Source organism: Cucurbita pepo, chromosome LG13 (genome assembly GCF_002806865.2).
Source record: "Cucurbita pepo subsp. pepo cultivar mu-cu-16 chromosome LG13, ASM280686v2, whole genome shotgun sequence".
NCBI classification, from domain to species: domain Eukaryota; kingdom Viridiplantae; phylum Streptophyta; class Magnoliopsida; order Cucurbitales; family Cucurbitaceae; genus Cucurbita; species Cucurbita pepo.
Window position 1 is genome coordinate 7,093,869 of NC_036650.1, and position 25,452 is coordinate 7,119,320.

Below are 25,452 nucleotides of genomic sequence, written 5' to 3' on the forward strand. Positions count from 1 at the left end.
GGAATTTGAATTTACCCAACCGTCAACCACTTGAAGCTGACCTGAAAAAGAAACAACTTTGAAGGTACCATAGCTATAAATGCATGCCACGGAGAATTGAATCTCGAGATCCCTGTAGATTAGGAAGGGAGGCAAACGAAACATTATTTATAAAAGTATAGAAACTCTCTTAACAAGTACGTTTTAAAAACGATGACATCAGCTAGCAATGGACTTGCCAAGAAAACAAAGCAAGAGAGAGAAAAGGAAATGCTTATAATAAAGGCATGTGAGGGTCAACTGTAATCCACAAGATGGTGCCAAAAGCTGGAGCCATATTTAATGCAACAGCTGAAGGTGGAGAGAGAGAATTTGGGTCAAGTTCTGTCCTAAATAGCCCACAGGAAACTACATGAAAACTCCAAAACACAATAACAGCAGCCTGCAGAATTAGAGATTCTGATCCTACAATTTAGCTGAACACTTAAAAGCCTCTTCTCAGCATGCATTGGTTCAAATATAAGAGAGAGAGAGAGAGAGATGAACTAATAATTCACTGCAAACAGCACTTATACACAGTGGTAAACAACGGGACAGACAATCTTTCTAAGCACATAGTTAAGGGAAGTTCAAGCATTTGATGGGCTTTCTACATTTTTACTATTCTGGTTACCTTTGATGATGAACGAGGACGTGTTCTCAAGGGCTTGTGCTGCTCCATTGGTCCTAGGTGAGCGGCGGTTCTCTTGTTGGATTGGTTGATCCAACTCACTGTTTTCGAGGTCTCCCGGGAACTCGTGGCAGGGATGAGCATAGGCATCTGAGTTGAGGTTGTAATGGGAGCGAATTGCTGAACTAAACAAGGGTTGCATCGTTCGTTTCTTGTCTGGGACGTCACGTAACGATATACGACAAACCGGGCATGTTAGGTTCTGATGCAGCCATATGTCTATGCAGTTCACATGGAAGGAGTGTCCACAGTAGGGAAGAATGCGCAATAAGTCTTCACTATGATAGTCTGCCAAGCAAACTGTGCATCTGCCATTCAAAACAGAATCTAATTTGGCTGTGTTGTGTTTTTCCATGATTTGCTAAACAAACGTGAATGTAGCATCACATAAAACCAAAAGGAATTGTAATCGCAATCTTAAATATCATCACTTTTTGGACTAGATTCGGAATCCACCTTGTTTACTCAGATCAAAATACCATCTCGTCTTTTTTTCCGCTAAGGAATCACAACAAAATCACGCACAACAGAAACCATTTTTGCTATTTAAGTACGAGTCTACGAGAGAGAGACATTCAGGAATGGTGCTTTACAAAAACTTCTCCCCATTTATAAGAAGAATTGTTGAATAGCATCCACGCATACATTTCATGATACCTGCCACTTCTATAACATCACTAAGGTGAGATCCCACATCGGTTGGGGAGGAGAACGAAACATTATTTATAAAGGTGTGGAAACCTCTCTCTAGCAGACGCGTTTTAAAAACCTGAAGGGAAAGCCCAAAGAGGATATATCTACTAGCGATGGGCTTGGACCATTACAACCAATCAGTCTGGGATCACATAGATGATCAAGATGGTGTGGTATACCTAGCTCAATAGATTCAATATTCCTCCGAGAGTGGAATTGTATGGAAGGAGAAGGGTTGAAGGAGTCGTAGTATGGCTTGATTTGTGAGTGTGGGAGAGGACTTCTGTAATGAACTTAAGAGTTGGGCTCATTTAGTTCAGTTGTTTGTTAACAAGAGGGGAGCAGACATCTTTTGATCATTTGGGATCTCTAGTAATGGAAAGAATAGGGAGTTCGAGTTCTCCCTTGGTCGTGTATTGTTTCTTTAAACATAATGCAACAAGAATAGGGAGCTCGAGCTCGAGTTAACTCAAAATATTGCAAGCAAAGGTTGTTTCATGAGAGCTAGGGAGCAACGAAGATCTGCATAAGGGGTTTTAAGTTCTTAACACTTTAGGCATACTCAAGCTAAGAGAACTCAATATTGTACAAGAATATCTTCAGAAAGCTCCAAGGTAGAGTGAAACTAATGGAGCATGATTGAATCATGTCCATAACACGTTATCGTTTGTTCCAAGCCGTACGAGATTTTAACGAATAACGCCTCTATCGACATCTATTGCCAAGGGCCCAGGCTGATTAGGACTATGTTTGAAGCCAACTTACCAAAACGTCTCATAAAAAAGTCACGATTTCTAGTAACTTAGGGTAAAACCAATCAACTACAAGACCAACTCATTGCAAGCTCATCATTTTCCCATAGGTAAAGCATGCAGTCACATGTCTCTCTCCTTTCATTGATAAAGTCATTAAGCTTTACATTAAAATGATAGGGATTTTCTTGAAAAATCATGAAAACCAATGAAATGAGAGACTGAATTGAAGGGGGCACATACTGAGAATTTCTCATAGATGAGAAGTATTCATCACTGTACTTCTTAGTTGGAAAGTTGGCTACAAACAAAGGCTCTAGACCGTGTAATCCCCGTTCCAGCTGCAACAAAGAAGTTCGACGTGTAAATAAAGAAATATCCATAAACGAATCAACCTAAAGCCTGAACGAAGTCTAAAAGTAGTATATTAAAAAGAAAAAGGAGTAGAAATGTGAATTGTGAAATATGAATGCACAACCACTGCCTATGAGAACAAACAAGAATTGAGTTTTTTCAGAGACCCTTTTTGTAATACCTCCCAATCCATTAGTAGTTGACTAAAAGCGACAATGCAAAAAGACTATCCAGAAATTGTTGAAAATTATTGAGAGAAGTAGGTCCACGTTGGCTAATTAAGAGGATGATCATGAGTTTATAAGTAAGGAATACATCTTCATTAGTATGAGGCCTTTTGTAGATACCAAAAGCAAAGTTAAGGCTCAAAGTGGACAATATCATACCATTGTGGAGGTTCGTGGTTTCTAACAAGATATCAGAGCCATGCCAATCAAATCCTCAAGTGTCGAACAAAAAAGTGACTCAAGAGTGTACTTTGTTCGACGGCTCTAAAGAAGGAGTCGAACCTTGATTAAGGAGAGGTTGTTTGAGAGCTCCATATGAGAGACCTCAAAGGAGGCTCTATAGTGTACTTTGTTCGAGGGAAGAATTGTTGAGGATTATTGAAAGGAGTAGTCCCATGTAGGCTAATTACGAGGATGACCAGGAATACATCTTCACTGGTACGAGACCTTTTGGGGAAACCAAAAGCAAAAGTAATAGAGCTTATGCTCAAAGTGGACAACATCATACTATTGTGGAGATTCGTGGTTTCGCAAAAAACGTATTAGCAGAACTATGTAAGAGGGATAACCGAACAACACCATATCCAAATACATGAAATAGGCCCCGGCAGACCGAAAAGAGAGCGAAAAAAGGGGGCGATATCGAAACAAAGTAAAACCACAGCATGAAACGAATCCTGAAACTACATGAAAATGGCAGAAAAGCAAGTATTGAAGTGATGTCACTTTAACTATAATGCAGAGAGGCAATCATATCCAGTTTCCAGTGATAAATCTATGGCATATGAATTAACATACAGAAATTAAGCCTAGAAAGAGTAACAAAAAGGGAGACGAGTTCCAAGGGAAATTAGCGACCAACAAGAACAAAAATCAACTAGCTAGAACAAAATCAAAATAGATATATCCACATCAAATCTGGAAGCGAATTAAACAAGAAAAAAAAACATTCTCACCCCACTGAGATCGGATCTAGAAGCGATTGGGAAGGAGCGCCTTGAAGCATTGAGATGAATCCGAGCACAAACAAGCCTTGTGCAGACGAACACGATGAACAAAGTGCTCACAGTGAATCCAATAACAGTCATCACCAAGTTTATTCCAGAAGACATCATTCTCCAAATATCCTCAACTCAAAAACTCCTTTCCGCACCAATCGAAACTCAAATTTCGAAATGAAATCAGTTTCAGCAATTCAACAGTGTGTTCAACTGCCAACTAAAATCGAGGCAACTTCAGCAGCTTCAACCTCGGAAGGAATTCGAATCCCATTCACGCCAAAACAGAACGGAAATCGATCCCCATGATGAATCATATCAAGAAAACTCTCGAATCCAAATGAGGAAAGGAAAAAAGAGGTTAAAATCTTGAAGTAATTTGCAGGGAAGTGGGAGCTTACTAAAGTGAATCGACTGGTGGTTGTCGATATCGGATAGTGACTGTTTTATTGTGAAATTGAGCACAAAAACCCCAGTGAAATAGATTGAAACCATGGTGGAGATATCGGGAATCGGCAAAAACAGAAAAGGAGAGAATCCATTTGAAGAATTTTGGGTGCGGATCGAGGATCGAAACAAGAACTCAAACCCGGAGAGTGGAATTGAAATACGAAGCGTTGGAAAATGGAATCTTCTAATGAATATTTAAAGAAGAAGAATCAAATATGTTCAGACATTAATGGAAATCACGATTGAATTATTAACAAAGAGGAGTAATTGAGCCTTCATTTTCTGCTAAGCATACTTTTCAAAATTATTAAAGCTTCTAATTTACTTCTAAAAAAAGTTATATTTAGTCACTTCTTCTGTTAATTCCTTACCAAAAACCGAAGCCCCACCTACTCGGGTTTTCATCGATCACTAGCGACGCCCCACCTACTTGCACCTACTCAGGTTTTCATCGATCACTTTTTCTGTTAATTTTTCTTACTTGATTATATGCTATCAAAGTTATGGTTGTAGTCTATTTGCTTTTAGCCTACAACATTACTTTCTTACAAATTGTTTTCAACGCATTTTTTATCGAACATGACCGAAGCTCAATCATACGTCTAAATTGTCCGCTATTTACGGTTTTCATACGGTTGACTTATTCGTCGGATTAGAATAAGTGTCGTACAATCGCTGTCCCATTGCCAGAGGAGTACGGTAGTGACACTATCTAATGTGGACTAATCCTGAAAAGTAGCCCAAATGAGAATCTTATGGTTTATTTTAACATGATGTCCAGACAGAACAACCTAAGTTACAGGACAAACAACGTTAATATTACAAACGGCCAAATCTCCTTCTCCTTCTAATGCCAATTTCCTTCCAGCAAGGTAGAAATGGCCTTCCAAGGTACCTGAAGAATATATCACAAATCTGTACTTATATAACTACATGCAACTATCTATACATATTCGGCCTAAGTTGATCTTCGTAAAATGAATATTGGTTGGTCGGAGGCGTTTCTAAGGTCCGATTCGGAAAAGTTCTTAAGAAACTATCATTTGGATGGATGCTCGACAATACTGGAGGTGGTGATGGATAGCTGTGCACATAGGGAGAAGGTTGAATTGCATCGAAGTATTGATCGAAATGATGGTTCTGGCCAGGATTTTTCCATCTATGCTCGGGGGCATGGTCGGTTAGATATCCATCTCGGGTAGAACCCGAACCAGTATGGTAATGGCTGCTGCGTAAACCTGTTAAAAAACTTGATCTATCCTCCATTTCATGAGCAGGGAAAATTTGATGAGTTGCAGATAATGAAACACTCTCACCGGTATAACGAGCTGTCGATCTTAACTCGGAACTTGAAGCCAAGAAGTTCGGTTGTGTAGAAGAAGCTTCAGCAGCAAAATCAGTTGGAAGTCTGAAGAGCCCAGCACATCCAATTGGGATTTCTAACCTGTCCTCAACTTTTGGAACAGATAAGGCTCCAATGGATTTATCAACTGAACCATCTTCTACAAAGGGTAATTTGTTGATTTTCTTGGTTAGTGATAGTTTGGCTTGTTCAAGTGCTTCTAGTACACCATCTAACGCAGGCGGTTCATGTGGCACCAGTGCATATAGATCGGTACGACTGCACGGAGTTTCTTGGTCGTAGATATTGATACCAGTATGAGATGACAACAGCCTTTCTGGGAGCCCATGATTGAGGTTGGAGGGACATGAAGGTTCTTGTTCTCTGTTTTCATGGCTTTCTTGGCATTGCTTTACATTAGCCATAGGGAAGGTAAATTCTTCAAGTGATCTTGAAGTGGAAACGCTGTTCATATTCTGATCCTGCAAGTCTTCCACATCAGAACACAAAGATGGGCCAAGCCCCCCACTGGTTTGAGCTTGGGACAAATCTCTAGTGACACAATCGGCTGAAACCTGTGATTTTGGTTCATTTGCAAGCAAAGAACTATTCGACAGATTTGGCGTTTGAGCCCTGATCTCGTCCCTTTCCTCGGTGATATCTGAATGGTTTCCAGGGTCACAAGAATCCTACACAAGCAATGAACCAAGAGAGAAGAATAAGTTGTTAAAGAAACTACCACTGTGCAAACAATAATGTAATTGGGTCAAAACCAGAGGACAAATTAGTACAAGGAGAAAGACATGCATGTAACCGCCAAAGCCCACCGCTAGCAGATATTGTCTGAGCTCGTTACGTATCACCATCAGCCTTACGGTTTTTAAAACGCGTCTGCTAGGGAAAGGTTTCCACACCCTTATAAGGAATGATTCGTTCCCATCTTCAACCAATGTGGGATCTCATAATCCACCCCCCTTCGGGACCAGCGTCCTCGCTGGCACACCGTCCGATGACTGGCTTTGATACCATTTGTAACAGCCAAAGCCCACCGCTAGCAGATATTGTCTGCTATGGCCTGTTACGTATCATCATCAACCTCACGGTTTTGGAACGCGTCTGCTAGGGAGAGGTTTTCACACATTTATAAGAAATGTTTCGTTCCCCTCTTCAACTAATGTTTGATCTCACAATCCACCCCCCCCTTGAGGGCCCAGCGTCCTCGCTGGTACACCGTCTGATGACTGGCTCTGATACCATTTGTAACAGCTAAAGGCCACTGCTAGCAGATATTGTCCGTTATGGCCCATTACGTATCACCGTCAGCCTCACAGTTTTAAAATGCGTCTGCTAGGAAGAGGTTTTCACACCCTTATAAGAAATGTTTCATTCCCCTCTCCAACTAATGTGAGATCTCACAATGCAAAACCCTCTTTAAGCTGGTAAATGAGTGCATAAAATCAAGGACTGCTGCAAAGACATGTCTGGCAGGGATCGACTGTATGACGTGATTGTCATGCAATAGAAGCAAGGCCAATGGCTTCCCTTTTTTTCTTTTTGTTACAAAAACAAAGAAAACAATCTTTACGTAATCCCACAGATTTACTTAAAATTTATGTTCATGATACTGGAGCATCTTACTAGAGAAAAGAAAAGGGAAGGCATTACTACCATCAACAGAAGTTATCTAGCTAAAACAGGAGAGACTTGAAGAAAAAAGTGACCAATATGATAAAGAGTGCTCATCATGTAAGGTAGATGATAAGAAAAAAAGGAATGCATGATCCTAGCATCAAAATAGAACTTTCATAAAAATTTCAACTAAATTGTGGATATAATGAAAGAAAGAACGAACATACAGGAGTGCTGTTGTTATTTTCTCTGAACTTCTCTTCCCATTCTCTTTGAGCCTTTTCCATTGCTTCATATTGATCAATGAGTTGTGCTTGACATTTCAATGTCTTCTCCATATCGCTTACTTTTTCATATCCATCTAAATCATGATCTTGATCTTTATTTCCTACACTATTATGAACTTCTGAAGAACCCGAGCGTGTCTTATCACGAAGTTCATAGCTGTCTCTCGATATCTTGTCCCCATTTACAGAGTAATTCCGAGAGTCTTCTGAACAAGTAGAGGGTATCTCTTGACAACTATCCACGCATGTCTTGGATTTGAGCTCTTGCTCCCCATCTAGTGGTCTGGTATGCATACGTAATAATTAATATTTCAAGTGCAAAGTTCAAGAAGAGCTTAAAACTCAACAACATCTCTTTAACACTCAATCAAATGATTGAACTACACTTCAAGGATCTAAGACATAGTAGAAGCAGCCAACTATCATCTAACACCCCTATACGATAAGCTAAACGGGTTCCGGTAAAGAGACAATACTTGCTTTGCCGAAGAAAGAATATAAAAGAAGGGAACAAACAATCTTATCTATCAGCCAAAGAGCGGAGTATAGCATATTAAGAGAGGAAAAAAAAACTTCGATCAGCAACGAGAACAAAAGAGTAACAGTTACAAAATTGTTTCTGAAATAGCACCAAAGAAAGGTCAAGATTCTCAAAGTATCCCTAAGATAAAACCATTCTTCCTCGAAAGAGTCTCGGGAAGTTCTATTCTTTTCCATTCAAGTCAACAGACGACTCTAAGTAGATTTCTTTTTACTGGAGAGGGTGACCAGAAAACTCCTTATCTATTGCTTATCACAAAATATTAGGAAAGTACTAAGAGATTCATAAGGTTTTTTGGATTGAACACCACCTTCCATAGGAGAAGGGGCAGCATAAGAACATATGAAGATTGTTGTTAATGACTAAAAAAATAACATATTAAGGGAGTGGTTATGACCATTACATTCAGATCTATCCAAAATCTCACTTCAGTGATTAGGAATTAATAGTCACTCCAAAATGCCAATTAATCTACGGGAACTATAACCTAGAGTCTTACGGATGATCCAATTTAACAAAAAATTCATAAATGGAGGACAAAAGTAAACAGCTTGAGCATACCTTGTATCCCGACGTTTTATCTGGCGGCACGATCTTCCAAGTTGGTGTTTTGGTGAAGAAGAACCAATCGAAGTAATATTGCTTTGACTTCTTATAGAAAATTTTTTGTACTTCTCACGAATATGTGGTCTATCATTGCGTCCTTTCCAAGACAGGCTTCCACCTAGCATTGGAGAAGTATCAGAACCTGAATATTCTTCGTGTTCGTTTCTCCTTCCTATTGAACTGGAGTTTGCATCCCCTCTTACAGGGCCATCCTCAACTTTTGCCGTTTCATGGTCAGAGTTTGAATCAAGTGTCTCAGAAATATCAGTAGCCCCATTGTCTTCTAAGATGGCAAGTACATCTGCTGTGGCCTTTTCAGCCATTCTTCTTTGAAAAGACACAACCCTTAGCTGCTCCTCCAGTTCTGCAACCTATGGTAAAAAATTATATTTCCAGATCAGATAGAAGCCATGTAAAACCAACAAAAATAATAAACAAACACTGAACTCTTTGTGCTAGTTCATCAGCTCTCTGTCTTGCACATTTTGAAACAGATCGTTCTGACAGTAATCGAGCACGAAGAAACTCAATAGTCATTGCGGTTGTGTCCTCCACACCAGGAACGCTCCTGATACACCAATGACCATTAAAAAATACGCAATCAACTCCACCATTTAATTATAACAAAGCATCCAACCAAGTATGAGTACAGTTCGTTATCCCAATAACTAATACAATTGTACAATGCTTTTAAACATTAATTTAAAAAAAGTTCCATCTGATCTAAATTAAAACAGAAAACTTAAGTTCCATTTCTCCGAAATTTCTCGCAATCTCAGCTTTGAGACAAAGCCGTTTACATCCTTAAGGAGCAAAAATGTCTCGATGGAGGACGGCAAACTAGTAATTCATAATCCAGAACCATATAGAAAAAAGCAACTTAAAACCTCCTAAATCTAATACACTTCGTTCAAGAACAATCCGCCAATCACAGGATTACACAAACACAAGCTCAAACGATAATCGGAGACTTACGGAACCACTAAAAACTAGAGGCAAAAGCAGAAGAGCTATTGAAATTAAAGAAAGCCAGATGAGTCGTACCTCGGATCTTGCTGATCCTGATCAGGATTCTCCATTGTCTAACTGATAAAACAGCTTCAAGAGAAAAATAAGAAGATTACTAATAACTGAGCAGCAAAAACAGGAGAAATTTGAGCAGAAAACAAATGAGAGATGAAGATTAAAGAAAACGCATGCTATTTCTGACCTCAGAATGAAGCTTCCATGAACCCTAACGGAGACTTTAGTTTGAGTATGAGGGTAGGAGGTGGGAATGGTGGAGAAATTCCATTCCCGCGACCATATGAACAAAGATGGGACCAAAAATCAACTGCTTTCGTGAATGTTTGGGTCCGATTCGATTGGGACAATATCCTCTGCAATAAACCATTATATATATCACATCACCAACGAGTCTAGAGAATATAAATAATAACTGCAAATTATTTAATTATTAATTTAAATATTTTTTTTTTCATTTTTTATTTTTAATAATTTCTTCTAGAAATACTTATCATTTTATTTAATATAATCATATTATTTTAAATAATAACTGCAAATTATTTAATTATTAATTAAAATTTTTTTTTTCATTTTTTATTTTTAATATATTTTGTTAAATAGTAAAGTATTTTCACTACAATTATCATGTTGGATGTGGGTGTTTGGAGTTAATTATTTATTTTGTTTTATTCAAATAAATTTTAAACTTTTAAATTTTTTATTTTGTATTTAGTAAATTGGTTAATAAATTTTTTTTAAAAATTTAATATTTGACGTAATCAGATTTTTATTTTTTATTTTTTTAATTTCATAATTTTTTTATTTAAAAATCCTGCTAGAGGTCTGTTTAAGTAATCAATTAAATTAATATTTATTGGGTATTGTAAATCAATGGTGATTGGCTTTTTTGACATAAAATAATGGCATTTTTTCCTATTAGAAATTGACTTTTATTATTTTTTTATAAAAAAATAAAATGTCGTATCGTTACCACCTAAAGTTGACATAACATCTATTTTCTATTAAAAAAAATAATTTTTTTAATTATAAAACTCAAACACAATTCCATCGACTAAATCCAAAACTTTCGTAAGTGAATCAACTCAAACTCTTCGTTATATAGTGATTTAGACTGAGAGTTTGAGGGTATAAGTCATTCTCCCAGTGAAATTCACCGCAAGTAAAAATCGCTTTTTTTTCTTTCCCATTTTATTCATTTCTCCGATCAATAGTCGATGATGGGGTCGGTTCGACCTCCAGCCCAACTGACTTATAAGACTATAGAAGATAGTTTACAAGTGCAGCTTATGGTTTAGAGGGGAATGAATCCTTCACCATTTTCATATCTGGTTAATGTTACACTTGGAATGGAGATATGAATGAATCGAATCGAAGGCCTGCAAGACTCACCAAACTATACACAGATCACCTGGGAGATGAAGCTGCTGACAAAAGCATTAATGTCGTAGCAAGATCATGAGGAAGTTGGTCGTAGCAATCGCTTAGAATCTCCTGCCAAATCAAATAGAGAAGAAATCGTTGATCTAAACGGTATTCGAATCGAGACATCTGGTGGAACCTACAAAGCCATGGAACTTAAAATGCCCCTCTTGGGATGAGTACTAAACATTTTTAGAGAAACTTTATGCGAAAAGGAGACAGGGTCTCGCAAAGTGATCACGACCCGACAACTATCGAACATCTTCGCATATTTCAAGCCACGAAATGTGTTTCTCAAAGATTTCAATTTCGGATAAAATATGCAAACTAACTAATATCAGAAGACAAGTCGACCATTTTCAACTCCTTTTAATGGCTGTTTCGAAGCACGAATTAGAGTGATGGGCATTCAATAAAACATGCACCACAGACAAATTAGAGGTAAAAAAAGCAATCCAATCCAATCCAAACATTGCTCATTCAGATATAGAGCGACCAATAGAGACCTAAGGTGAACGTTTCGACAACATGCAACTTGATTTGACACCACCTTATTGTAACAGTCTAAGCCCCACCACTAGCAGATATTGTCCTCTTTGGACTTTCCCTCGAGGTTTTTAAAACGCGTCTGCTAGGGAGAGGTTTCCACACCCTTATAAAAAATGTTTCGTTCTTCCCTCCAACCGACGTGGGATATCACTCTTACAGAGCTAGCAAATTGATAGATACAACCACCATCGAAAAGCTGGGGTGAAAAACCGTCCCAACTTCACATCTTCTTGAGTTCAACACTATCATTAAAAGAGAATTGATTTGCTAAAGTTCCGCAACTCTAATGAATGTTTTTAAGTTTTACTGGCTATGACAATGACTTAAGCAGATTATGAATTATGAATGTAACGACCCAGGCCCACCGCTGGCAGATATTGTCCTCTTTGGACTTTCCCTTTCGGGCTTCCCCTCAAGGCTTTAAAACGCGTCTGCTGGGGGAAGGTTTCCACACCCTTATAAATGGTGGTTTGTTCTCCTCCTCAACCAACGTGGGATATCACAATCCACCCCCCTTGGGGGCCCAGCGTCCTCGCTGGCACTCTTTCCTTCCTCCAATCGATGTGGGACCACCCCCAAATCCACCCCCCTTGGGGGCCCAGCATCCTTACTGGCACACCGTCTCGTGTCTACCCCCCTTCGGGGAACAGCGAGAAGGCTGGCATATCGTCCGGTGTCTGGCTCTGATACCATTTGTAACGACCCAGGCCCACCGCTAGCAGATATTTTCCTTTCGGGCTCCTCTCAAGGCTTTAAAACGCGTCTGCTAGGGGAAGGTTTCCACACCCTTATAAATGGTGATTTGTTCTCCTCTCCAACCAAGGTGGGACATCACAACGAACTTCTAACATCAACAGCAATATTCAAACACTACTCTGGAATATCATAAAAATCACTATACACAAATATCTACCTTGTTTATGAACAGCAGCTATGAAATTCATACAAAAAGCATAAGATCAGGAGTACCTCAAAAAGCTCGTTTATATTATCTGCAGTCTTTGCAGATGTCTCAATAAAGAACAATCCATTCTTCTCTGCATACTCAGTCCCATCCTTCAAAAGTGAAACATAAGTATCTCACATTAGTGAGTTAAAGTTTCTTTCCCCGTTCTGAAAAAGAAACAAAATAGACCAAAAAAAGAAGACAGGAGAAGAAGGAGGCATTTGATTGAATAACATTGAACTTACCTGAACAGATACTTTCCTTTCCTCTTGAAGATCAGCTTTGTTACCGACCAATGCCAAAATGATATCAGAGCGGCCATGCTTCTGTAGCTCCTGTGAGTGCCCAGTATGAATTGTGAAGATTGTGAATTAGTCAAAGCTCAAAGGATAACCAAATCAAAATGGACACAATAATCTTTGTTGATATATTAAAAATAGGACGAATCGTTGTTAACGTGATCAACATTGANCTTGTCTCCTTTTCTTTCTTTTTTTTTTCCTTCCTTGGGGAAGGAAACAACACAACAATTATAAAGAAACAAAGTGAAACGAAAAGTATGAGTCAAAAGAATGACGATCATCAAAGGAAAAGCGAAAAGTCCACACACGATTTGAAACCCGAAAAAGGAATAAATAAAAGATCATCTTGTCTCCTTTTCTTTCTTTTTTTTTTCCTTCCTTGGGGAAGGAAACAACACAACAATTATAAAGAAACAAAGTGAAACGAAAAGTACGAGTCAAAAGAATGACGATCATCAAAGGAAAAGCGAAAAGTCCACACACCATAAATGTAAACCGAAAAACGAGAAGGTACAAGGGAACAACATATAGGTAGTGAAGAATGTGATTATCTGATTATCTGCCCATAGATTAAAAAGAATTCCGTTTAAATTGGATCACCCGTGTGTGGGATGTTAAACTAACGAGAAGCTGCCATGAATAAGGACTATGAACGAAGATCGTCGCTAGTAAATATAGTACGAAAACTACATAATCACTTTAAAACATACCTTAACCCAATATTTTGCTTTGGCGAATGAATCTGAGTTTGTTATATCATATACAACAACTGCAACTGCAGCACCTCGATAGTAAAGTGGAGCTAATGCAGCATACCTAAATCAAGACAAATCAACAGTGATAACCTTTTGCAATAAAAAGCTCTTGTGAACATGAAGCAAGCTAAAAATGGCTACCAATGAGAATATGATTACTTTCTACGAAGTTAAAAACATGTGTTTGAGGATATCAACTAGAGATTAAGATAGTCGTCCTACCTCTCTTGCCCAGCGGTATCCCATATTTCAAATTTCACTGTCGTGGAATCTTGTAAAACTATCGTTTGTGACAAGAACGATGCTCCAACAGTTACCTGAGTTTTCTCAACAAACATGTAGAATCAAACAATTGTAATTCCTTTGGGAATGGAATGATAAAAACGTAAATTTATTTGTATTGTGAGATTCCATATCGGTTGGAGAGGGGAACGAAACATTCCTTATAAGGGTGTGGAAACCTCTCTCTAACAAACACATTTTAAAACCTTGAGAGGAAACCGGGAAAGAAAAGGCTAAAGAGGACAATATCTACTAGCGGTGGGCTTGGGATGTTACGAGTACACATTTATTTTAAGAATTAACAGAATGTAACATAATGCTGACCTTAGACGTCGGATCAAACTGACCACGGACAAAGCGAAGAACAATACAGCTTTTACCAACACCAGAATCACCTAACAGGACAAGCTGCATAAAGGCAGAAAGAGAAGATGAAAAAATACAAGATCATAAAAACTTTTAAGCTCTCTAGCGAGCACAATATTTGACGCAATACAACTTACTTAAGGGGCCTCATGTTCGTCTTCAACAGTAAAGAATTGTAAATCAACAAAATTCCCAGCTATCAGACTGACATAGAACATACTTAAGGGGTCGTATTCCATTAACACTGAAAAGACAAGAACTACAAGTGAATAATTTGGTTGCATTATATCAAATACCTTGACGCGCAAATTCTTGGAATCAGCTGCCCTGTTCTTTGGATTAAGCCGCCCCGATCCTCCAGAAGCCCTGCCTGCATTACAAATCCCACCAAAATATCAATGAAACTCGACCTAAACTCGTATACGTAAGAGAAAACCAACCAAACCCTAATGCTGCCATTAAAGAAAATCAATGAACCCAGACAACTCCATAATTAGCAACAACATAGAACAGACCAAACAATCGACCTCCTAGATTCTCAATGCGCCTTCTTCGATCAGAATTAAATATGCGAATAAACAATCTGATAACCCTAACAAAACTGAAGCAACGGAAATCGAGAATTGAAAATACCAGGGACAGAGGAGGAGGTGCCCATGGCGATCAAGGGTATGTAAGACAACCACTCCCAAGTAATTCTCCGTCGATTGAACTTCCGTGGAGTCTACGCAGAAATTGGAGAATTCTGCGAAGGAGAAGAAGAAGCTTGCTCCTTCGCGACTGGTTCGTTAATGGCTGTAACCTTCAATTGAATCGAGAAGAAGAACGACGTGTCTTGCGAAAAACGACATGTCGGATTGGAGAAAGCAGGCCGAAGAAAAGAAGATGACAGGCCAGTTACGGCCCAATAATGAAACTGGGCTGATTGGGCCGGACTTCTACATAAGTGAATCCCTTTCTTTTCTTTTTTAATTTTTTTTTTCACGTCAATCATTACGAGACATCCAACATCGTACGTGTAATAAATATCTTATCTATTGAGTTATGTTCGAATTTTTTCATCGTTAGAACATTGAAAAAAGTACTCGTTTTTAAACCATCTGTTTTTGTTTGTCGATAACCCTACTTTCATTCAGATAAGCTTATCTTACGTTATTGTGATAAAGTTTTGACTTTAAAAAGAGAACGAATCTCGACTTAATAAAGGATATGGTGTGGACCATTGTTTTTCGACGATAATGAATGTTTTTTGTTTGAATCTCGACTTATCACGACTTCGATGTCTTAAAATCAACATACCGTGAATGTAACTCTCTTTCTCGAGGAAGTAGTAATGTTTCATCAACTCGTATGTCTTCTAGTCAAGAGTCAGCTCTATCAGACGCGTTTTAAAATCTTGAGAGGAAGGAAAAATCCAAAAAGAACAATATCTGCTAGCGGTGGACTTTGACTATTACAAATGATATCATAGCTAAACTCTAAGTTGTGCGCCAGCGAGGACGTTGGCCCCTAAGGGAGTAGATTGTGAGATCACACATCAGTTGGAGAGAGGAACGAAACACTCGTTGTAAGGGTGTGAAAACCTCTCCCTAGCATACGCGTTTTAAAATCTTGCAGGAAAAGCCCAAAGAGGACAATATCTGCTAACAGTGGGGTTAGGCTATTACAAATGGTACCAGAGATAGACATTGAGCGGTGTGCCAACGAGGACGTTCGGCCTCCAAGGGGGTGGATTGTGAGATCCCATATCGTTTAGAGAGGGACCGAAGCATTCCTTACAAGGGTGTGAAAACTTCTCCCTAATAGACGCGTTTTAAAATCTCAAGAGGAAACCCAAGACGGAAAAGTTCAAAAAGAATAATATCTACTAACGGTGGGGTTGGGCTATTACAAATGATACCAGAGATAAACACCGAGAGGTGTGCCAACGAGGACGCTCGGCCGCAAAGGGGGTGGATTTTGAGATCCCATATCGTTTAGAGAGAGAACGAAGCATCCCTTACAAGGGTGTGGAAACTTCTCTCTAATAGACACGTTTTAAAATCTCGAGAGGAAACCCAAGACGGAAAACCCCAAAAAAGAACAATATCTGCTAACAGTGGGGTTGGACTATTACAAATAGTACCAGAGATAGACACCGAGCGATGTGCCAACAAGGACGTCGGCCTCCAAGGGAGTGGATTACGAGATCCCAAATCATTTAGAGAGGAAACGAAGCATTCCTTACAAGGGTATAGAAACTTCTCCCTAATAGACACGTTTTAAAATCTCGAGAGAAAACCCAAGACGAAAAACTCCAAAAAATGACAATATCTACTAACAGTGGGCTTGAACTCATGTAAAAGCTGGTTTTTCTTAACGATAATTTCTAATTCAACGTTCAACATACGAGATTAGGGTTTAGCACCAAGAACAAGAACAAGAACAAGAACGATCGGGGGACAACTCCAGGTGAAGGATAAGGAGAAAACGGGTCGAGGTTAATTGGCAACGCACTTTCCCTATCATAAGCAACCAATTTTATATACACATGTATAGTTCATATCTTGTTTGATAGCAACCCTCAAATCTTTTCAAAACCCAATCTTCAAACTGTGGAAGTGTTTTGGTGCTATTAATCATTCAACTCATTCATCAATTTGGATAACCCTATCTTTCTTTTTGCCCATTATTCTCGGCACTGTTCTACATCTTTTCTCGATTACGACTGATACCTATTTTCAAAAGTTTCACCGAGTTATTAAAAGGATAATAAAGACCTAGTTTTTCCCGAACATATATCTACCGAGCTTACAAACGTATAAATATTAGTGTGTGGACTTTCCCGACTTATTCACGAGAAAACTTCTAATATTACAGTAGTACGTACGTACTCTTTTCATTTAGTATTTGACACATCGTTAGATGAAATTGAATGGTAATATACAAAATAGTATCTTCTTTAAAAGTAGAGGGCGTTCGTGGATTGAGCTGGGACAATGTTTAGACCGAACTCAATTGTTCATATTATAAAAAATTTCATCCCAAACAACCCTTTGTTAAAATGACCGAACCCAGCTCAAAATTGGGTTGAGCTAATCAAATTTTTCGAGTGATCGTGTTTTTTAATTTCGGGGGAGAAACTTGCAAAGGCGGACGAAAATCGGGACAAAACCGAAACTATTTGAATAAATGGGTTGGAAGGCAAAGAGAAACATCTAAGAGATTGATTGAAAGGCAAGAGCTTTGTTGATTAGACCATCCCACTTTTTAAAGCTACATCACTCAAACAAATGGGACCTTAGGACAGGTTTATAATAGGTCAACGGAAATTACCAAAATAGACGCGTAATTAGTAGCAATATAATTGGTTCAAGTACGGTAGGTCGCGAAACATGTAACTTAACCCTGTTTTAGATATCGAGACATATAGTGTTTAACCTTCTAATAACGGGCTTTGAAATGGGTTTGTGGGCCCACGAGAGCTCTCGACAAATGAGCTGGTAAAACTTCACAGGATGTTGTACGGTGTGCGATGTCTTGCTCGTTGTTCGAAGGATTCTCCTTGTCGGCTTAAAATTACACTTACGTCACACCAATATTATTAATTAACTTTTAATAATTCATTTAATTATTTTTACCCGAGTCAATAAGACCATAGCTGAAAACAGCCTTTCTCGAGATAAAATTTGAAAAATAATTAAAAATATATTATTCTCGAGATAAAATTTAAAATTAAAAAAAAAAAATAAAAACAACAATAATAATAAAAAATGTATATACACAAAAAAATCAAGGGTCAGCATAGTAATTCCAACACACGAGCATGACGACACATCGGCGAAGAATGTAAAACCTAGCTCTCTGCTCTTTCACCAGTAAACTGCATCTCTGCTTAAACGACGTCGTTGCTGATCTCCTACTGCAAGCCGACGACGAGTCGCGTACTTCCCTTCTGCACAGCCTTCTTCTTTCTTCCATCATTTTCCTATAATGCCCTTCTTTCTATTTTCTATTTTTTGCAGAATTATGGATTTTTGAGAGAAATAAAAAATAAAAAATAAAAAATAATTTTGTTGGGGAAGATGTTTTGAAGTTGTGAAGAGAGAGGCTTAATTTGCGGAATTGGGAGCTTATTTATATTATTCCAATAAGGGCATTTTGGGAAAATAATTAAAATAATTATATTTTTTTATTCCTTTTGGGGAAATAATAATATAAAATTAGAGACGTTGGAAAATATCAATCCATTCCTAAATATTATATTAAATAATAATTTCAATTTAATCCCAATAATTTTTCCAATTATAATTATAATTTAACATTAATTTTTTTAACTAAAAAAAATCTTAAATTTTTTATTTTTATTAGTTTTTAAATAATAAAAAATTCAAGATATTGTCCGTAATTTAGTTTTTTTTTTAATATAATATAATATAAAATTAAGATATTGTCATCTTAATCTTTTTATTTTTATTATTTTTTAAAATATTGGTTTGTCTTATTTCCAATATTGCCCTCACCATACCACGCTTTAAATTCACGAGTAAGGGACAAAAAGGTAATTTCGTGTATCATCAAATTAAAAATCCGAAGATTTACATTAAAGTAATAAAGGACATTATTTGTTAGTTTTTATGTCCGCAAATGTTGACCACTGAAATTTGTGGGCCCACGTGTCTTTCCTCGCACGTGTGAACACTTTAATTTTTTATTTTGTTTTTTAATGTTATTTTAGTTTTTTGGGTGATTAATTGGCATATTTTTAAATAAAATTTTTTATTTCTATAATTATAATTAATTTATCCCAAACAATTATTACAAAAATGAAGCTACCATGAAATTTCATGAATTATTAATAATTATTATTCAATTATGGATTTTATATCCTTTTTATTTATTTATTTATTAATATTGTTATGTGTTTCCAATTTAATCATTATTTAAATAATTAGAAATTCATCTTTAAAATCTGTATTAAAGTTGCTTTAAATTAAAAATAAAATTCAAAAGCTCTATTTAAAGTATTATTATAATTATTATTATTTATCGAGATTTTTTTATATAAAAATATTCTATAAATAAAAGGTAATTTTTTAAATTGAGATTTTTAAGGGGGGGAAAAAGAAAATATTTGGGGTCGATCGTAATAATATTGTTTCTCGAGGACTCATTTGAAATTATACTTAATTAAAGGGTGATTTGTGTATTGTAGCCCATTATATTGAAATTATTGGGCCGACAACTTGGGCTTCAAAGAGCTTCAAGACCTTTTTATTGGGCCGACAACTTGGGCTTCAAAGAGCTTCAAGACCTTTTTATTGGGCCGAAAAATTGGGAGTGAATTGTTTGTCCATAATAAATTATTGGTTAAAATTAAAAATATATATATATATTGTTACTAAATTATGGGTGATTAGTTTTTATGTTTTTTTAAGTTAAATTTTAAATTAATATTTAAACTTTTAAATTTGTATCGGTTATTTTCCGTTTGATGACTTTGTGATGTCCCACATTGGTTGGGGAGGAGAACAAAACATTATTTACAAGGGTGTGAAAATAGAAAGCCCATAGAGGACAATATCTGCTAACGGTGGGCTTGAGCTTAGACCATTACAAATGGTATCAGAGCTACACATCGGACAATGTGCCAGTAAGGACGTTGACCCCAAAGGAGAGTCTCATATCTCTTGGAGAAAGGAACAAGTGCCACGAAGGGGGTGGATTGTGATGTCCAATATTGGTTGGAAAAGCACCCTTTATAAGGGTGTGTGGTAACCGTTTTAAAGCCTTGAGGGTAAGCCCGAGGACAATATCTGCTAACGGTGGGCTTCTTAGGAGGACAAGACAATATGAGGGGAAGCTCAAGGAGGACAATATCTGCTAGCGGTAAGCACTTATGAGAGGATTCCCAAGGAGGACAATATCTGCTAGCGGTGGACTTTTATGAGGACAGCTCAAGGAGGACAACATCGGCTAGCGGTGGGCTCTTATGAGGAAAGGACAATATCTGCCAGTGGTGGGCTCCTTAGGAGGACAGGACAATATCTGCTAGCGGTGGGTTTGGTCTCCCTAAGAGAACAATATCTGCCGGCGGTGGGCTCCTTAGGAGGACAATATCTGCTAGCAGTGGGTTTGGGCTCCTTAAGAGGACAATATCTGCTAGCGGTGGGCTTCGACTTGGGTCGTTACAAACTTCTTCATTTTAGCTCTGATTTGAGTGTTCTTGTATAGCTCGATTTTAAAGTAAGAAATACGAGTAAATTAAATAAATAAAATATAAACAAATCGAACATCTTTGTATGAGTGGGTATTGGTAGGGGTGGGGGAGAGGAGAAGATTAATTAGAATAATTAGTGCACTAATTTCATGACTTTAAAGTTAATTAAATCAATTAGTTCCATAGTGATCGTAAAGTGAGATTCCCACTCACATTGTTATCCACAAAACATGCAATAACCACTCATTATTTTTATTATTTAAGTTTAAGATTTTCCCTTTATTAAAAAAGGAATTCTATAATTTTTAATTATTTAAAAAATAAAGAGAATCTTTGAATCATCCGGTGTCAAATCCAAATCCCGAACATGAAACGTTATGGCTACAGTTTAAGGAAAGCCTAGCTACGATTCCAATACCTACAAAGTTCCATAAGACCACGTACAAAAATCTCGAAGAACTGATGTGTTCAGATGAGTTATCACTATCAAAAGACCCAATTGGGCATGTCACGAGGGAATATGGGAATCAACCCGAGTGAACACCGAGGAGCTCTTGGAAGAATTAAAACTTCCGAGGTGTCAGCATAAAGCTCAGATAAGTTAGCGTATTCTATTTTTTTTAATTACTAAACTATATTATTTTTTATTAGAAAAAGAAAGAGAGTGGGAAATTTAAAATTTTAAAAGTGAAAAAAAAAATTAATAAAAGAAAATTAGAAAGTTTAAAAAAAGGAGTACTAGGTTGTCGGCCATTACCGGAACATTTATGAACAATTGTATGTGTTTTTAAAAGTTAAAAAAATGGCACTTACTTTATTATATTGGCCATATTAATTAATTAATTTTTAATATTCAGCCCTTTATTTTTCCTCTTTTTTATTAAATTATTATTTCCAACCAACCAACAGATAACTCCTGGTTTGGATTTAATTAAAATATATATATATATTTTTCCATTAATTATCATTTCCTTTTTAGTTTTTAATTTAAAATTTTATATTCCATAATTTTAAAATTTCCCATTTAAAATTATTTTTTTATATAATTAAAAAATTCATAAAAACACTTATAATTAAAAAAAAAAACATCATTTGTCACATCTTATAAATTATATCACTCTCGTGTTATTATGATTATTATTATTTATTTATTTTAAAGCGATTTCATACAAACTATTATTTAAATAGACAAGTCAGTCATTATTATTATTATTTTTAGTTAGTGGCCAAATATTTCACGTCACTCTAAAAAAATACATTATTGAAAAAGTAAAATAATTTACCTAAGAAAAAGTTAATTATTTATGAAATAATGTGGATCTTGTTAAAAAAGAAAAACGACATGACATTTTGTTTGTATTACAAATATCGTGTGTTAACCGTTATTTGGAATAGTGTAGCCATAGAAAAATCATCGAGAGACGTTAAAATGATGCCGCTAATAATTTTACACCTGCTCGATTGAATAAGAAGGGTCAGGGTGGATACAACAACCACATAAACCCCTTCATTTCTGTTGTTGCCGATACTTTTCCCATGCTATGACACGTGATTAGGTCTTTTTTCTTCGTATCATGACCTCGATGGATATACGAGTGTATGTGTGTGTATATATATATATATATTAGATGTATAAATGAAATATTTAATAAATAAAAAAGAAATTATGGTGGGAGGGACAGAGGGTACAATTCATTTGTGTGGAGACAGTGAGTGAAGAATATGTAGCATTATTAGTGGGGCCCACAAGGGTTGCACCAATCACATTGCCTCATCAGTTTTGGAATATTTTCATTAATTACTTTTTCTGAATCTTTATTTTTTTCTTCACCCTTATCATTATTACTATTTTCCACTCAATTTTTTTAATTAATTAACCCATTTCTAATTTTATATATTTATTTAATATAATCTTTTCTTCAAAATAAATATTTTACTTTCAAAATATATATAAATTTAAATAAATTCGAAATATTACTGTCTAAATGGTATGATTTAATTTAGTTCATGATTTAATAAAAATTATTTGATTTAAAAAAATTTACCAAAAGTGTTTGTGAGTCGAGTTGGGTGGGTTGAGATATTTTTACTATAAATTTTTTGTGTTGGGTTGAATCCAATTGTGTAAAATATCTATTTATTTATTTTTAAAATTTTAATTAAAATTTACAATTTTATTTAAAAATTACTTTCTTTTAAAAATATTTTAGAGACTTAAAAATATAATTATGAAATAAATAAATTATATACTATAAGTAAAAAAATAATTTTTTAAATTAATAATAAAATCGAGTTAATTTCGTGGAATTCATAGGTTGGATTAGGTTGATCGGTTGGTTCGGGTCATTAATTTTTTATACATTTTTAAAATTAAGGATCCGAACATTTAAATTAATTAAAATTAATGAAACAAGAGAGAGAAAAAGAAAAATAAAAGGAATAAAAATAAATGATTATAATTATTACATGGTATTTTTAATTTCAAACGACAAGGACAGCCAAACTAAATTAGTGTATATATATATATATATATATATTAATTAGTATAATCCCTTTAATTATGAGTTATACTATACCCATACTTTCCAACTTAATTACAATACTACCATTTATTTATTATTTTCTTAATTAAATCAATAAAAATGTATTAGCCATTGAAAGAATCAATTATTTTTTTATAAGAAAAATTATTTAATTATTTCTTTATTAATTTATTAACGTCTCTAAATTTTAATACACCGTTATCCTTAAACGATGGACCATTTTGGCTTAACCTTGATTAATTAATTTAATAGACACTAATTGACGTTGCATTGTTTAAGTGGTCTAAATAATTTAGGGTTTTTGTTTGTTCGAGGCGAGAGCTCGAGTATCAACCTTTGAGATATTAATTGATGAATTTTCGACTAAATTTTGTTCGGATTAAAATTTTTGGAAGTTTTCTTCTCGAACATAGCACCAAAAATGAGAGATGAGATTATAAACGTGCCAATTTTTTAAAGATGAAAATAGGGAGATCAGGTCAACAAAAGTCTACTGATTCAATTGGTACGAGACTCGGCCTCTTGAATAAGAGAAAAATGCATAAGACCCACTAAGACTCGTACCGAGAGTGGAAGATATCAAACCAATATAGAAATGTGAAGATCCAAGGTCTTATACGAGTACTGACTCAATTGATTTCGGGCTTAAAATCGGATTTTTTCAACATGGGTGAAATTAAAAGCAAACCCTACAACGACCCAGATAATATCATACCATTACGAAAGCGTAAAGTGTGTTGTTGATTTTATTGAGCTATGGTCGGAGTCGAGAATACGTAAGGTGGTCCCGAGCTAAGTGGCAAAGGGGAGGTGGAAAGTAATCTAGGAAGCTCGTTGTCTTTGAGCCCTCGTGTATATCCACCTTAAATCTTCCATCTTTCCACTCATTCTCATTCCTTTCTTTCAATTTTCTCTCTCTTTCTCTTGTTCTTATTCTCTCTCCTCTCCTTCCTTTCTTTCAATTTTCTCTCTCTTGTTCTTATTCTCTCTCCTATTCTCTTGTGCGGCATCATCAAGATTCACAATGATTTTTGAGAGTTCATGTTTTTTTTTGAAGCTGGTTTGATTGAGAATCTTGATGATGCTGCATTAGCAATAGCTTCAATGGCTATATATATATATGTATATATCTTGGGATCTCAACAATCTCATACTCACAAAGGTTAGTTATGTTCTTTCATTTTTCAATTCAAAGCTCTAATCTTCCTCTATGGCGGTTTTCTTTCTTGATTTGAGTTGATAGGTCTCGAGATTTCGATCTTAAAACCTAAATTTTTTAGGGTTTTTCGAGTTGGAAAGTCAAACTAACCCAATTTTCAGGTTTCGTTGAGGACGGGTCACTTATTATTTGTTAAAAGAGGATAAAGTTTGATTCTTTAGCGTTATTGAAGCAACAATTTAGATGAATTCGAGAGAAAACTTTAAAATCTCAACTGGGTTTTCTTTTTTTTTTATCGTTTCATTTCGTCTCGGTTACTTGGGTCGAGCAGGAGTTGTTTCAGTTACTCATGAATTTTCAAGCCACTTGATTCGTGTTGATTCGTGTTGTAGGCAAGATTTTGACTTCCTGAGATTCAATCCAACAAAAGCTGGTCAATCTCAAAGATCTTATCCCGGAGACAAAGGGTCAAACAGGAGACCTTTCAGTGTTGTCAAAACAACAATTTAAGGCAAATTCGAGAGAAAATTTCTAAATCTCAACTGGGTTGTCTTTTTTTGTTTTTCATTGTTTCATTTCTTCTCGGTTACTTAGGTTGAACAGGAGTTGTTTCAGTTACTCGTGAATTTTCAAGCCACTCGATTCATGTTGTAGGCAAGATTTTGACTCCTTGAGATTCAATCGATCGAGTACAAACAAAAGCTGGTCAATCTCAAATATCTTATCCTGGAGACAAAGGGTCGAACAGGAGACCTTTCAGTGCTATCAAAACAACAATTTAGGCAAATTCGAGAGAAATTTTCTAAATCTCAACTGGGTTTTCTTTTTTTCATCGTTTCATTTCATCCCAGTTACTCGTAGTTTGTAAGCACGCTTCCAAGTCTCTGAATTTCAATCAACCGAATGTCTACAAATGTCGATCAACCTCAAAGATCTTATCAGCTGACAAACCAGAGACAGTAGATAGAACAAGAGCAAGACGGGATTCATCGAAAACATAATCGAAAACAAAAGGGTTTTTTGTTTCTCTCTCTCTCTTTGTTGTTTTTGTGGGTCTAGAGAGAGAGATTGAATGAGTGATATGAATCTTCTCGTACAATTTTAGGGTTTGAATGTTGCAGATAATTGATTGAGGATTGGCAATTGGAAGAGATAGGGCAAACGACACACGAGTTCAAGGCTGTTTTGAGTCTTCCGTACTGGTGTTGCTGTCCCACATCGGCTGTGCCCAACAAATTGGGTCCTCAAAAAACCCTACATATAAATATTCTATCTGTGCCCACTTCAAAATAACATATTTATTTTCCATCTTTAATAA

At 36.2% G+C, this 25,452-nt stretch overlaps 3 protein-coding genes and 1 long non-coding RNA gene across 5 annotated transcripts; 1 reads left to right on the plus strand and 3 right to left on the minus strand.

The window, feature by feature from the left end:
- Positions 1-235: 235 nt before the first annotated feature.
- LOC111809237 (putative RING-H2 finger protein ATL71) lies at positions 236-4,409 on the minus strand. The gene is made up of 3 exons (XM_023695652.1): positions 3,692-4,409; positions 2,398-2,495; positions 236-1,017 (listed from the first exon to the last, which is right to left on the minus strand). Exons 1-3 carry the CDS (start codon positions 3,848-3,850, stop codon positions 609-611), a joined length of 666 nt encoding a protein of 221 aa, XP_023551420.1. The 5' UTR covers positions 3,851-4,409; the 3' UTR covers positions 236-608.
- A 510-nt stretch (positions 4,410-4,919) lies between these two features.
- LOC111808800 lies at positions 4,920-9,961 on the minus strand. Of its 2 annotated transcripts, none has more exons than XM_023694985.1 (6): positions 9,799-9,961; positions 9,633-9,674; positions 9,036-9,156; positions 8,544-8,959; positions 7,382-7,724; positions 4,920-6,214 (listed from the first exon to the last, which is right to left on the minus strand). In XM_023694985.1, exons 2-6 carry the CDS (start codon positions 9,665-9,667, stop codon positions 5,123-5,125), a joined length of 2,007 nt encoding a protein of 668 aa, XP_023550753.1. In that variant the 5' UTR covers positions 9,668-9,674; positions 9,799-9,961; the 3' UTR covers positions 4,920-5,122. The 2 variants fall into 2 exon arrangements, with proteins under 2 accessions (XP_023550753.1, XP_023550752.1); XM_023694984.1 differs by having other exon boundaries at positions 9,633-9,686.
- An 808-nt stretch (positions 9,962-10,769) lies between these two features.
- LOC111808801 (ras-related protein RABF1-like) lies at positions 10,770-15,025 on the minus strand. Its single transcript, XM_023694987.1, has 8 exons — positions 14,867-15,025; positions 14,530-14,603; positions 14,192-14,275; positions 13,808-13,902; positions 13,541-13,646; positions 12,774-12,863; positions 12,552-12,638; positions 10,770-11,105 (listed from the first exon to the last, which is right to left on the minus strand). The coding sequence occupies exons 1-8, from the start codon at positions 14,889-14,891 to the stop codon at positions 11,019-11,021; spliced, it is 648 nt and encodes a 215-aa protein (XP_023550755.1). The 5' UTR covers positions 14,892-15,025; the 3' UTR covers positions 10,770-11,018.
- Positions 15,026-23,986: 8,961 nt separating this feature from the next.
- LOC111809183 lies at positions 23,987-25,452 on the plus strand. Its single transcript, XR_002817178.1, has 2 exons — positions 23,987-24,137; positions 24,527-25,452. It is a non-coding gene; the product is annotated as an uncharacterized LOC111809183 (long non-coding RNA).

What these genes read in the sequence shown, in the direction of transcription:
- LOC111809237 (XM_023695652.1), bottom strand. Translation starts at nt 3,850, where the DNA reads ATGATGTCTTCTGGAATAAACTTGGTGATGACTGTTATTGGATTCACT. An exon ending in CTAGATCCGATCTCAGTGGG is followed by an intron (nt 2,496 to 3,691) that starts GTGAGAATGTTT and finishes TCTTTGTTGCAG; the next exon opens with CTGGAACGGGGATTACACGG. An exon ending in TCATCTATGAGAAATTCTCA is followed by an intron (nt 1,018 to 2,397) that starts GTATGTGCCCCC and finishes TTTGAATGGCAG; the next exon opens with ATGCACAGTTTGCTTGGCAG.
- LOC111808800 (XM_023694985.1), bottom strand. Translation starts at nt 9,667, where the DNA reads ATGGAGAATCCTGATCAGGATCAGCAAGATCCGAG. An exon ending in CTGATGAACTAGCACAAAGA is followed by an intron (nt 8,960 to 9,035) that starts GTTCAGTGTTTG and finishes TTTTTACCATAG; the next exon opens with GTTGCAGAACTGGAGGAGCA. An exon ending in ATAAAACGTCGGGATACAAG is followed by an intron (nt 7,725 to 8,543) that starts GTATGCTCAAGC and finishes TATGCATACCAG; the next exon opens with ACCACTAGATGGGGAGCAAG.
- LOC111808801 (XM_023694987.1), bottom strand. Translation starts at nt 14,891, where the DNA reads ATGGGCACCTCCTCCTCTGTCCCTG. An exon ending in CACCTCCTCCTCTGTCCCTG is followed by an intron (nt 14,604 to 14,866) that starts GTATTTTCAATT and finishes TTTGTAATGCAG; the next exon opens with GCAGGGCTTCTGGAGGATCG. An exon ending in GATACCGCTGGGCAAGAGAG is followed by an intron (nt 13,647 to 13,807) that starts GTAGGACGACTA and finishes GTCTTGATTTAG; the next exon opens with GTATGCTGCATTAGCTCCAC.